Below are 12566 nucleotides of genomic sequence, written 5' to 3'. Positions count from 1 at the left end.
GTATCTTGGTTTCTCTCTGCAGAGACTTATATCTGCATGGACTGTAGTTTATATGAAGTATGACATAACTATTAATATGGTTTCTCTTTCTAAACTCAAAGACACTTTACATAACCACAGAGAGCCACTCTTGGAGCACATCATGGTTCATAGCTGCAGCTTTACATACATGCAGCTGAGACAGTGCTGCAGCTTACTGGCCGTCTGTATACCTGAGCCATGTGTTGCTCTCTTTACGTCTCCTGAGCACCCGAGTGAAGCCATTTTCTTCACCATTCCAAAATATTTTTGGTCGGAGCTTTATGTATTCATAATCTATTTTTCACCTACCAACCTTCCTTCCCTCCATTTGGCTTTTTGTCATCCCATGATGCCTTGCCAATAGTGCTTTGCTCTCTCTCTCTTTCTCTCTCTCTCTCCCCACCTTCCTCTCTTGCTCCAACTCTCTCCCCTGGAGAGGCAGCTCTTCTCCCTACGCCCAGATGAAAGGCTATGGCGGACAATAAAAATGCTATTTAAATGCAAGGGTGTTTGTGTGCGGGTAAGAGATATTTCCCGCTGAAAGTGAGCTGCTGCATCCTGATAAATAGTAAATATAAGGGAATGTGATTTACATTTATCTTGCAGAGGCAGCCAATATGAATTTCAGTAAATCCTAGAAGATGGGGATTTAAAGAGGAAAATGACTGCGACTGATTCACATGCTGTGTGTCCCACGCAGTTGAAATGCCTATAAGGTGGCGAGTGGTACTGCCTTTTATTAAAGTATAGGTGCAGACACCGATGCTATCTAAAATACCTATTACACACGGACGTGCACTGTGTCACATGCTCATCTGCGGAGATTTCCAGCCTCATACATACACAATTTGAAGGTGACTTGGATGGAAATAATAAGAATAATTAAAGCAGCAGTGGGTAGCGATGGAGCAAATATGATTAAATAAAAGTTATTTTTATAAAAACAGTCACTATATCCTGAGAGTCGTGCATGAGACAGGTAATCTGAAAAAAATCATGTGCCTCTGTGTCCTCCGGTGTCCTCTGGTGCTCCTTATGGCATCTGCAAGACTTCACAGACCGGAGGAAAACAAGCAGTCAGAGCTGACCTGGAGTCTGCCGTCTCAGCTGTCAATCACTTGTTTTTATAAAAATTACTAGTCCGACCAAACGGTCAGACTAGGCAGCGCTGATCAAATATGAATCAATATTCTGTTACTGTAATGCCTATTTCTCGCCTCAAATGTTTTCAGAAACATCTTGTAGTGAACAGTTTAGCTGTAAAATGAGAAAGTTTGTGACCCGGCAGCCATGTTGAGATCTGTTGAGGAAATACCAAGCACCGCCCACAAGCCGGAGCACAGCCAATAGGAACGCTTTTAAAGCCTGAAAACAGAGCCATGAGGAGGTGCAGAAGTCTAGTTTTCTCTCAGAACACTTGAATTACAATATGCTGAAAGGTTATTATGGAAGTTTTTGCCCAATGATGCCAAACATATACTGACTACTGCAGGTTTAAATACATTCTGTGATAGCAGGCCACTGGGCAGGTGAAGTGTCTTTGGGGCATATACGCTGGGTGACCTATCTCTGGGGTCAAGGGTCAGGGTGCAGGGGGTTATGGGACGGCTGGGGAAGAAGGAGAACCTGTCCTGCTAGCCGGAGGTCTCGGGTTGTTGTCTAGCTGCATGTGGTTCCTCTTAGTTCCAGATGCCACTCTGACAGGTGCATAGCCGTGATTAATACTCTTTCTCTCTCTCACGTTTTCTCATTCTGTCCCTCTTTTCCTCCCCTGTCTCGTTCTGCATGTCCCTCATTGGTGTCTCGGTCCCTGCTTCGCTGTTGACTTCGCTGTGCTTGTGACCCCTTTGCAAAGTTGATCTAACACTCACAGTTTGCTTAGTAAAAAAAGGAAAAGAAAAGGCTTGAAATATGAGTATCTATTCCCAGTACGGTTCATTGCACGTGTCTCTTTCTCTCGCCTCCTCTCTTCCTCCTGACAATGAGATGAGAATATGGGATGTGGTCGGGTCCTCAGCTGGTTGTCTCATGCAGCAGCTCGCCCCTCTCAGTCTCCAGCTGAGAGCTATTTCACTATTTATTTACATGTAATTATGGCTATGAGGTGCAGATATTAACACTGTCAAGAACAATTTGACCTGACATTTTTCACCAGACCTGGCCCCTGCTGTTTTTAGCAAACAACCCCCGCCCTCCTCCTCCTCCTCCTCCTCCTCCTCTTCCTCCCCCCTTTTTCTCCTTCACTCCCTCGATCCGCCTCGCTTTCCACACACACACGGGCCCTGCCTCGCTGAAACCACTCTCCTGGAATCAGAAAATCTGCCGTTTAATTTAGAAGAGGCGTTGGTGCAAGGTGCGGAGAGTTGAAGTCTGTGTGTGTGCGTGTGTGTGTGTATGTGTGTGTGTGTGTGTGCGCGCGCGCTTTGAAGGGGCCTCTCTTGTTCCCAGTGGCTGAATCCATCCCATAGTTACTCAAGCATATCACTAGCAGAGAATAGAGGATTGCTCCCCACACGTTCTCCAATTGCAGTCCAATAGACGGCATATTAACCTCTGGTTAGCGCAGGGCCAAGTTTATAGCTTATACTGTGGGATGTTTAGGAGCGGGGGGTTGGCGGGGGGGGGGACCTTCCTCGCAGCTTGAGCAGCTTGAGCAGCTGTGCTTTCTTCAACACTAAAACTAGCACGAGCTAAAGTGGGCTGGAGAGGATTTAGCTTAATGAAATGAATGAGGTATGGACAACCTTAAAATAAATATTCCTTTTCCACTTGTTTCAGCTTTTCTTTGTACGCATGAACGGCTTCACAGGGAGAGGAGACACAGGCGCAGGATGGCTAACATGTTGTGAGGAGTGACAGCTTGTTCCAGTGCCCACTAATCGTCCTCATCTGTGCCTGACTTGTCAGTGCCCAGATTCTGTCACTGCCAATCAGCCAATTAATTGAACACAATTAGCACCCCACCACCACCACCACCAACCCCCCCATACGGACCACATTCTTCAAAGGCCCATTCCTCTCCCTCCAGCATCCCCCCACCCTTCCTCCCATTCCACCTCTCATTCTGTCTTTTCATCCTATGGCGCTGCATGGTGGAAGACACTTTTCAGTTTTTATTAATGTGCCGAGGCCAATTAACGCAGTGGCATGCAGGCCAGAGCCCGTCATCTGCTGCCTGCCACCGTCCCGACTGTCTGCTGCGGCCCCACGCCACCCCTCGCGCCACCTCCACCGTGACCAAAACGCTTTAATTCAATTTATGCAATCACTGTTATTTTTAAATAGTCATTTTGTCTGCTCAGATGAGGGGCCTTACTGCCCGCTGGGCCGGCCCTCTCATGTGAGGGATGGGGGAAGGGTGGGACGCTGTGGGAGCAGGAGTCGACTGACTTGGGAGGGGGGGTCCCTGATATTTTCATTTCTTATTTATTCCTTCATGTTGGTTTTGTTTCAGGTTATTAGATGTTGGATTCAGATTTTTTTTAAATGAGGATTTGTAGCAATGAAAGTTTTATTCAGCAAAGCTATTAAAGAAAATATCTATATTTTTTCTGCATATATACATATGTATATGTATATATATAAATGCATAAATAAATATATTTTATTTTTATTTTGTATTATATATATACCATTTATTATATTCAAATGTAATATAAATACTTTAATATATGTTTAAAATAATATATGTTTCTTTTATTTGTTTCTTATTAAGCATAATATATATATTTATATTAAAATATAATATATATTTTTATATCTATTAAAATATAATATTTTTATTTTTAAATGTCTATATTTCAGATTTTGCAGTTGTCAAAGTCATACACTTTCCAGACACTGGCTCTGTGTGACTCCTGGGTGTCAGAATTAAACAGTATATATTCTCGTCCTGTAATCACACCCTCAGGACTGGCCTTCAAATATTGATCTGAAATTCAGTGTCATCACTGTGGATCTTTAATCACTCTCTGCTGAAGCGAGTATATCAGCCAGGCAGATCTGCTAAGGTGCAAGATGCTATTCTGCACCACTCAGATAACTTACAGACATTTGGAGGGCTCATTTTTTCCCAGCCTGCCCCGGTGACCTCTGCCTAACTTAAAGGTACATCTTGGGGGCATTTTGATTTGGGCAGAACAGGGTGCTATCGGTGACAGAGGAACTAATCCAGTCTTGCGCAGATTAAGAGTATTTGTGGAGTGGGGTGTGTTGGCGCTGGCGCCGGGGATGGAACAGAAGGGGCTCCTATCAGCTCTCCAGGCAGGCTAGCCCTCAGGCCAGCGCAGTCCTACAGGAGTCTTTGTACTTCCCAAAGCCTCCACTTTCCTCTCACTCACTCTGTATCACTTTCTCTTCCCTCTTCTGCCCCTCTCGCCCTCTTTCTATAGGCTATCATATTTTCACTGCTCCGTTTCCTTTTTCACATTTGTGAATTTGTGTTGTTTTAGTTCATGTGCCCACTTATTATCGCCAGGTGCTTGAACAAGAACAAACACTAGATTTGAGGCACATACTGCTAAGTATAAAAAGGCATAAATGCTGCACATTTAAATATTGTCAATTATATTAGAACTAAACTGAAAAAGTGCAATAACACCAACAACTTTGAATAAAACATAGTGGTGCTGCAGCACATCTGCTCTCTATTTCTTTTCTGCCTTTTCCCCCCTTCTTTTTGTTTTTATTTTTTCTTGTATCACTCACAGTGTTTCTCTCAGCTCTGTCTCCGTCACATTGTTTTATTCTGGAAAGAAATCCAACAAAGAACATCTCGTCAAACATTCACGCAGACAAAAAAAAAACTGTAATTTGACTGTTGAAGAAATTAGGGAGGTATGAAAGGGCCTCTTTTTGTGTTTCAAGTGCGCTATTTATTTATCTGAAAGGATGCACATTGTATCAATTTACACTCCCTCCCCCCACCACCCCCCTTCACTTCGCCACAGGCTGGAGGGCTCAGAAGTTGAGAGAATTAATTACTTTTTTATTATTATTTATAAAGTAATCTATCTGTAGAGAGGGAGCGGAAAAAGGAGAAGGAGAGGGTGAGGGGAGGGGTGGGGGAGGGGAGGGGGGGGGGGGGTGAGAGAGAGGCAGGGAAGGCCCTGGAGCATTGTCCTTTAAACTAGGTCCTGGCTCACATTATCTCCCAAACCAGCACTCACACAACGTCAAACAACAAACGAACTCTGGGCTGCTGAGGACGCTGTATGCAAGAAAAGAGAGGGAGGTGGGGGAGAGGAGAGGAGAGGAGAGGAGAGGGAGGGAGGGAAGCAGGGAGGAAGTCTTCTCTGCAAGAGTGTATGTTAGGAAAAAATTATGTATTTTTTTTTTCTCAGCTCTAAAATTTGACTCTAATTCAAACTCCACAAGTCGTGTTTAATGCACCTGTGTGTATACTGAGAGGTGTAATTTAACACTTGAGGGACATCCTGGTGCACCAGACCCCATTCAGCAAAACTCCATCAATTAATCCATCCATTAATGTCTATCAAGCTGCGTGCATGTTATATATATATAAAATCTAACAAAAAGCTTTTTATTCCTCTCTGAGAGTAAATTCACTGACTCTGTGCCAGAATTTAATATCTATAAAGTTTAGTTTTACATCACATGTAGCAACAGAAATATGTGAAGGCTGCAAACGGCTTTTACAAGCTCACGCGACGAAGTATCATTTAACCCCTGCATGTGAAGTGAGAGGACTTTATGGGGACATCAAAGTAGCAAAGCCATGCAGTTAAAATTAACCCGCGGAAAACATAAAATACTGTAGATGTGGGTGGAATAAGACAACTTTGGTGAGAGGCTGAAGTTACTCCCAACACCTGGCACTTGAAACATACGTTCATCTCTCTATATCTGTACCTTCATCAGATTGAGAGGGCGATGTTGAAACAGCATTGATTTTTGTTATAGTGAACAAAAAAAACTAGCAAAATCATGAAGCGAGAATCCTCTTCCGGCAGAAGGACGAGTGACGGATGGCGACGTCCTCACAGATGACAACACTCGTTAGACTCTCTAAAGTGGTCGTCTCATCCTAATTCGCTAAAATAGCAAAAAACTGCCACAATGTCAGCGATAAGACGTCATTTTCTTTTGAAGAACTTTTATGAGCATGAATAATAATCGGGCCAATTGTTGGCTATTCTATTTCATAAGGAAGCGATGTAATCAAGCTCCAATTAACCAATGACTAAAATGGACTCGTGCCCTGCAGCTGTCTCTCTCAGGACACTTAACAAGCCCCCCCCCCCACTTCACTCTCTCCGCCATCAGGACACACACTCCTCCTCCTCCTCCTCCTCCTCCTCCTCCTCCTCAGAGTGTGCAGCTCGGCTCCATATGGGAGGAAGCATCACATGTGTCCGGCATGAAGAGAGCCATGAATCTCCCTCTTATGGATACATGTCACATGCTTTGTCCGCAGATGTGGAGGGGACGAGGGTTGTGGGGGGGGGTTCCCATACTGATAGAATTAACATGTGGAAATGACTAAACAGCCTTTATGTTTCTGATGCTTCATATTTCATGGGAGGCCTTTTTCTGGTTAATTTGCAGAATACGGTTAATTCTCCCTCTGAGCGGTACTCCTGGCGTAGTGCATCATTTGCGGACTGTTTGGCTTGCCCCTGCGTCGCCTCTATGTGTCCGTTTGCATGCAAACGTATGTCTGCGTGCGTGAATCACCCCTGTGTAACCACCTCCATGATGGGCTAATTGGTTTAGCAGCCAAGGGGCCAAAGGCCAGTGCAGCATAGCAAAACTCAACATGAACCTGATGTTGAAGGGAAGGCTTCCCTGCCTATAGGAGGGAAGCATGTGTGGGACAATTCCCCTTTTTACCACCCCCCCTCCCACACACACGCACACACTCCACTTTCCTTTTTCACTTAAAGAAACTCGCAGCATAAGAAAAGTAAATTCTTCACAGTGTTCTGGGCCGCTGTGCTCCAGACTGGGCTAGCACTAGAGGTAATCTCTTCCATTTTAACATATTTTGAGACCTTCTTCTGACGAGTGTCACATGCTATTACATTAATCTAGAATATTGAATTGGAAGCTTTTATGCACTATGAATAATATACACACTGTGATATTCAGGCGAGCCTCAACCTGCAGTATCAGCGGGCCCCTCAGTAAGGTTTGTGGAGCCTACTTTGTGTGGGGATCTGAGGGGATCATTTACCAGTTCCAACTCCATTACTATTCATGAGATGGGTAGGCTAGGGGCGAGGGATTAGGGACTCCCTTGGTGCTTGTTGTGCTGTAGGCTCGGGCTCAGGCCTCAGGCTCCGGGACAGGGGCTGTCTGGCACGGATGGTGGGTCTATTATCACCCTGGGACCCTTCTGTCCCACAGCAGAACACTTACTGGCAGCGCCAGCTAATGGAAACAGTATCTCTTGTTCCCTTTCTCCTTTTTTTAACCTCATCACCCTCCTCGTATCCTTCCCCCTGCTCTTTAAAAAAAAATGGGGAAGTTTTTCCCTTTCCCTATTTCAAAGTTGAAATGGTGTATTTCTATTGGCATCTGTACCGTGAAGTGCTAGGATGGCACTATATTTGCAGAAAAAAAGTACTTTCCCTCAACTCTGTCAATGCTTTGATCCTCAATTTTCCAAATTTCTAACATCCTCCGTTCCCCCTTCCCCTCCCAGGTGATGAGTATTCTGAGTAACCCCAGCGCCGTACCCTCCCAGCCCCAGCACGACTTTTCCATTTCCCCCCTGCACGGCAGCCTGGAGAGCTCCAACCCCATCTCAGCCAGCTGCAGCCAGCGCTCTGACAGCATCAAGGACAGCCTGGCTTCCACCCAGTCATACTGCCCCCCCACCTACAGCGCCACCAGCTACAGCGTGGACCCCGTCACTGCAGGCTACCAGTACAGCCAGTACGGCCAGAGTGAGTAAACCCTGCCTTGACACTTATAAACTGTATGTTTGTGGTGTTGTGCGAGTCATTCTTTTATATCCTCCTCTTAAATTAGGTAGATTTGGAGCAAATATGATTAAAAAAAGTATTTTTTATAAAACAGTAATCTGAAAAAAATCATGTGCCTCTGTGTCCTCCGGTGCTCCTAAAGACATCTGTAAGATTTTACAGAACTGAGGAAAACAACCAATCAGAGCTGAGCTGGAGCCTTGCCGGCTGTCTGTCAATCACTCGCTAACTCTGATCAAACGGTCAAACTAGGCAGTACTGATCAAATATGAATCAATATTCTGTAACTGTAATGGCTATTTCTCACCTCAAATGTTTTCAGAAACATCTTGTAGTGCACTGTTTAGCTGTAAAAATAAGAAAGTTTGTGACCCAGCAGCCATGTTGAGATCAGTTGAGGAAATACCAAGCACCACCCACCAGCCAGAACAAAGCCAATAGGAGCGCTCAATAGAAACGCTCTTTCTCTGAAATGACCTGTGATTGGCCAAAGTCTCCCGTCACGGGCTAGATTTTTTAAAGCCTGAAAACAGAGCCATGAGGAGGAGCAGAAGTCTAGTTTTCTCTCAGAACACTTACAATATACTGAAAGGTTATTGTGGAGTTTTTACACAATGATGCCAAACATATTCTGCCTACTGCAGGTTTAAGTTGACTAAATTTAAAAAGCGTATGAAGTGATGCCCAACTCCCAGGCAAGAGAGCCTCCTGACCTTTGCCCCTTGGTTGGAGGAGGCAGACACGTGCTCTTGATAAAGACCCCCCCCCAACACCATCCTCCTAGAGAGCTGCCTTAGTCACACCCCACTCCACTTGGATGGGAAAGAGGAGAGGGCCACTTCAAAGAACGGCACACCCTCAGGGGCCACAGTGTCCTCTTGCCCACCTCTCCCTCTCTTCTTCATCACACACACACACACACACACCCTCAGGGCAGGAAAGAGTTTGCTTTATTAGATTAGCATAATTGACTGATGCTGTCACAGCCATTCATAAGAGGTAAAATGAAGCACACTTCCCCAACAAGTCAGCCAGCGCCAGCTAGCCCACATTTGTTTGTATTTATATGCAGCTTCTAGCAGCGCTCCGCTGCATTGTGCATCTTTCTTTTTTTCTGTTGTTGTGCGGGAATGCACGTGAGCGCGTGCCAATCCGTCACGTTTTGTGTGTGCGTGTATGTGTGTGCGCACCAGTGTTTTGTCAGCGAGCAAAGAAACTGATGGCAGTGCGGATGTGAGCTGATGTGAGGTTAATTAAGATGGTGATTGAGCACAGTAGATGGGTAATGAATGGAGGAGAGAGGAGAGAGCTGCTGTCTGAGGATGAAAATGATCGGCCATGTGGAGTGTGGAGGGCATGAAATCAGAGATGCCAAGTGTAATGAAGACTGGCACACAGAACACACACGGGGAGCCGCCTGAGTGACAGCATGGAGACTTTACCAGGATGCACATGCTCCATGCCAGCGGCGTGCCAACCTCAGACAAGGGACAGGGGAGGGGTTTTTATCTTTCACTCTCTCTCTGTGAATTGTTTTCCCTTTGACTCACTCGCTTCTGCCACAACTTATTAATCAGAGGAATGAAATGAGAGTGAATGGGACGCACGTCACCTGTCTGACGTGTGCTTTTTTTCCTGTCGTTTCTGTGCAGCTGCTGTGGACTACCTGGCCAAGAACGTGAGCTTGTCCACCCAGAGGAGGATGAAACTCGGAGACCACTCGGCGGTGCTGGGACTGCTGCAGGTGGAGACGGGACAGGCCTACTAAAGCCCTCCCACCCCACCCCTAGGTCGCACCCTGCGCCACTCTCCTCCGCCCTCTGCCACCCTCCTCCATGCTCCATCAAGTCTGGACTCCCAACTCCAGCTCGCTCTGCAGCCGGGCCATGACATCAGCGCACAGACACGCAGCCTCGCTGAGAGAAAGTGACGCTCGCGAGTGTGACAAAAGCACAACGGGGGAATGGAACTAAAGTTTTCACGCCATTGTCAACCACCAGGCGGCTCTGCACCCTCTCTTCTCAACCTTTTAGGCGTCCCTGCCTGCTCCCTGTACTCTCCTTCCTCCAGCCCCAAACCCTGCTTTGTTTTCCCCCAGAAGGCCAGACGGGACCGAAGATCACCCGAGGATGGTCGGCCGCCTTGGCCCGGGTTCCTGTTTGTCATGGCTGCAGTCCAGCACACATTTAGAGCCATCAACAACATGTACTTTGACCTTGCTGTTCATAGTAGTTAACAAAGCCAATATCATTTGAACGACTCTTATTCTTGTTCCTTTTTGATATTGTTAAGATTATTGTTGCTGTTATATGATTATGGTTAATGTGATTTATGTTGTTCTTTGATTCCATTCGTATCTCTTTTCTCTGTTAGATGTCGGTGTGTAAAACACGACTGGATGATGAGTGTCTGTTGCGTGTGCATGTTTCGCGTGTCACACTAAGAGAGGATGATTGTTTTCCAAGCTGCTGCTCCTCTGCCTGTTCCCTGGGCTCTAATGTTCGTGAGCGATTTGACCTTCCCACTTTTCATATTCATCTTGACATTCCTAAAGAACTTGGCCACTCTGTGGGAAGTCTGGCTGGATGGATTCTGCAGGGAATTAAAGCAGCGTTTTGGCCGCCAATAGCTTTCCCCTTCTAACCTCCATCCCATCCTTAGCCGCGGTCCATGGGGAGGGCGGCATTGTTTGCAAAAACAGGATTGGGGAAATTAATGTATTTTGTTTAGAAATATGGACCTTGCCAAGGAGGGCTAACACAATCCCTCCCCCCCTCTACTCCTCTCAAATCCCATCTGCCAGGAAACCCTGTGTGACTTTAACAGTGTAAAGCAGATTAAAATCACACGAAAATAATGTCAAAGCTAATTCACAGTGACCCTTCCCATTTACCAGCCAGTATTTCTGTTTTTATATAGTGATTAGCTCATTTTGTAAATGCACCTTCAGTTGGTTTCCGCTCTCTCGGACTAAAACAAGCATTCCTTCGAAACATTCCTCCGTCTCCATCTACGAATAAACTACAGGCATTCCAGCGCTTTCTGTTATGAGATTAAAAAGTACACAAGCTGTGCCATTCACATGCACTCTGGAAAATCAGATAATCCAGTCAGTCGTGAAAGGGCACAGGTAACACCACTGATTGGCCCCCCTCTCTGGTTCGGACCCCCTCTAATCCTCCGCTTCGACGTACTCACTGAAATGTACAAAAAGAAGAAAAAGATTTAGTGGATACGAGACGTTTGTGTAGCACTCATAGTTGACTTTTGACACGATCCAGGACCAGCTGTTCCCTTGAGATGTGTGTGATGTTTTCTTTGGCATCAGTGTGATGATGATCTGGTCCTCAGTCGCCTTTCAAAAACTGTACAGTAGCTGGAGCAGATTGTGTATTGTTTGTTTATAAAGAGTATGTTTTATACTAAAACAAAACTATGTCGAGTGGTAGGTAAGCAAGGGATCTGTGGAAGTAAATGTTTGATTTGAGTTTCCTTAACTGGCTTGTTTTCTGTTGGTTTTGTTTTTAATTGTATTTAATTGGTTTACCTGTTTTGACCAAAAGTTTTGTTCCTGTTTTTGGGCCCAGGTCAAAACGAATTTGTATAAATTAGTAAAACATAATTTCCATAAAAAAAATGTTCCAATTAAAAAGTGTATAAAAGAGGATCAAACTGAGCTGAATGGAAAGTGAAAGCTTGGATAGACTCCCTGGACCACAGGACCGCTGTATATTAGAAAGGTGGTTGAAATGTGTGTTTTTGACCGCCTGATCTCACAGACTGAGTATTAGTGCAGACCAGACTTGACTGGACCATGGACCTGACACATCTGAACCCTGAGACTTTGGGTGTGGGACTTTACCAACGGTTCAGGATGGCGATGAAGCTGGCGAACGCGGCATCTCTGCTCTGGGAAACTGAATCGAGTCACGTTTGATTTGTGGACCAATAAGACTTCAGGAGAAGAAGTCGAAGCAACGCTGACTCCGCACTGAATCGCAGCAGCTCCGTCTGCTCCGCTTAGACGCCTCACTCATGTGTATATTTTAAAAAGGAAGAATTTTAGAATCGTCTTTAGTGTATCAAACCCATTTCTAACACTTGCGTCAATAAACATTTGGATATTTAAAGCATACGACTCCTTATCCCCCCTCCCCGTCTGTTTGACCCTTAACCTGTTTAGTTGCTTTCTGACATCTGTGCTTTGCTTTACTCCTTTTTCTGTTTCGCATGTGTGTATATTATCATGGTATAATTTATTCTGCTGTATGAAGTATTAGAGTAGTGGGAAACTTGTACTGGTATTTACTACCTTCAGCCTGTTGGTGTGTTTACTGTAACACTGGCGTAACTGTTATCAATTAAAGATCCAAAACTGATTCTGACATCTGTCTCTTTTTTATTGTGTGAGTTGTTTTTCTGTCCAACTAAAATGGAAGGAGTCTCTGTATGTCTGTTTGTTGTTCATCCGATCAACTTCACACTTGGCAGGTGTATTGCTGAAAACCAAAGGAAGTGCAGTGTTGAGTGTGAAGATGTTTGGATGAGCGGTTCTTGAGAAAGCAGCAACACCGGAGACTAAGCAATCTGCCAAAC

The 12566-nt window shown here is 45.2% G+C and overlaps 1 protein-coding gene across 4 annotated transcripts in view; it reads left to right on the top strand.

The window, feature by feature from the left end:
• The window catches only part of pax7a (paired box 7a), a 51202-nt gene extending 38853 nt beyond the window's left edge, over positions 1-12349 (top strand). For all 4 annotated transcript variants that reach the window (XM_074643880.1, XM_074643871.1, XM_074643862.1 and 1 more), the window contains 2 exons: positions 7688-7931; positions 9623-12349. In XM_074643880.1, coding sequence (XP_074499981.1) covers positions 7688-7931; positions 9623-9738 — 360 coding nt within the window. In that variant the 3' untranslated portion in view covers positions 9739-12349. The remainder of the gene's footprint in view (positions 1-7687; positions 7932-9622) is intronic.
• Positions 12350-12566: the final 217 nt, after the last annotated feature.

The sequence above is a fragment of the Sebastes fasciatus genome, chromosome 1, assembly GCF_043250625.1.
Source record: "Sebastes fasciatus isolate fSebFas1 chromosome 1, fSebFas1.pri, whole genome shotgun sequence".
In the NCBI taxonomy this organism is placed as follows: domain Eukaryota; kingdom Metazoa; phylum Chordata; class Actinopteri; order Perciformes; family Sebastidae; genus Sebastes; species Sebastes fasciatus.
Note: the sequence above shows the minus strand (reverse complement) of the source record. Positions and strands in the feature narration are given on the sequence as shown.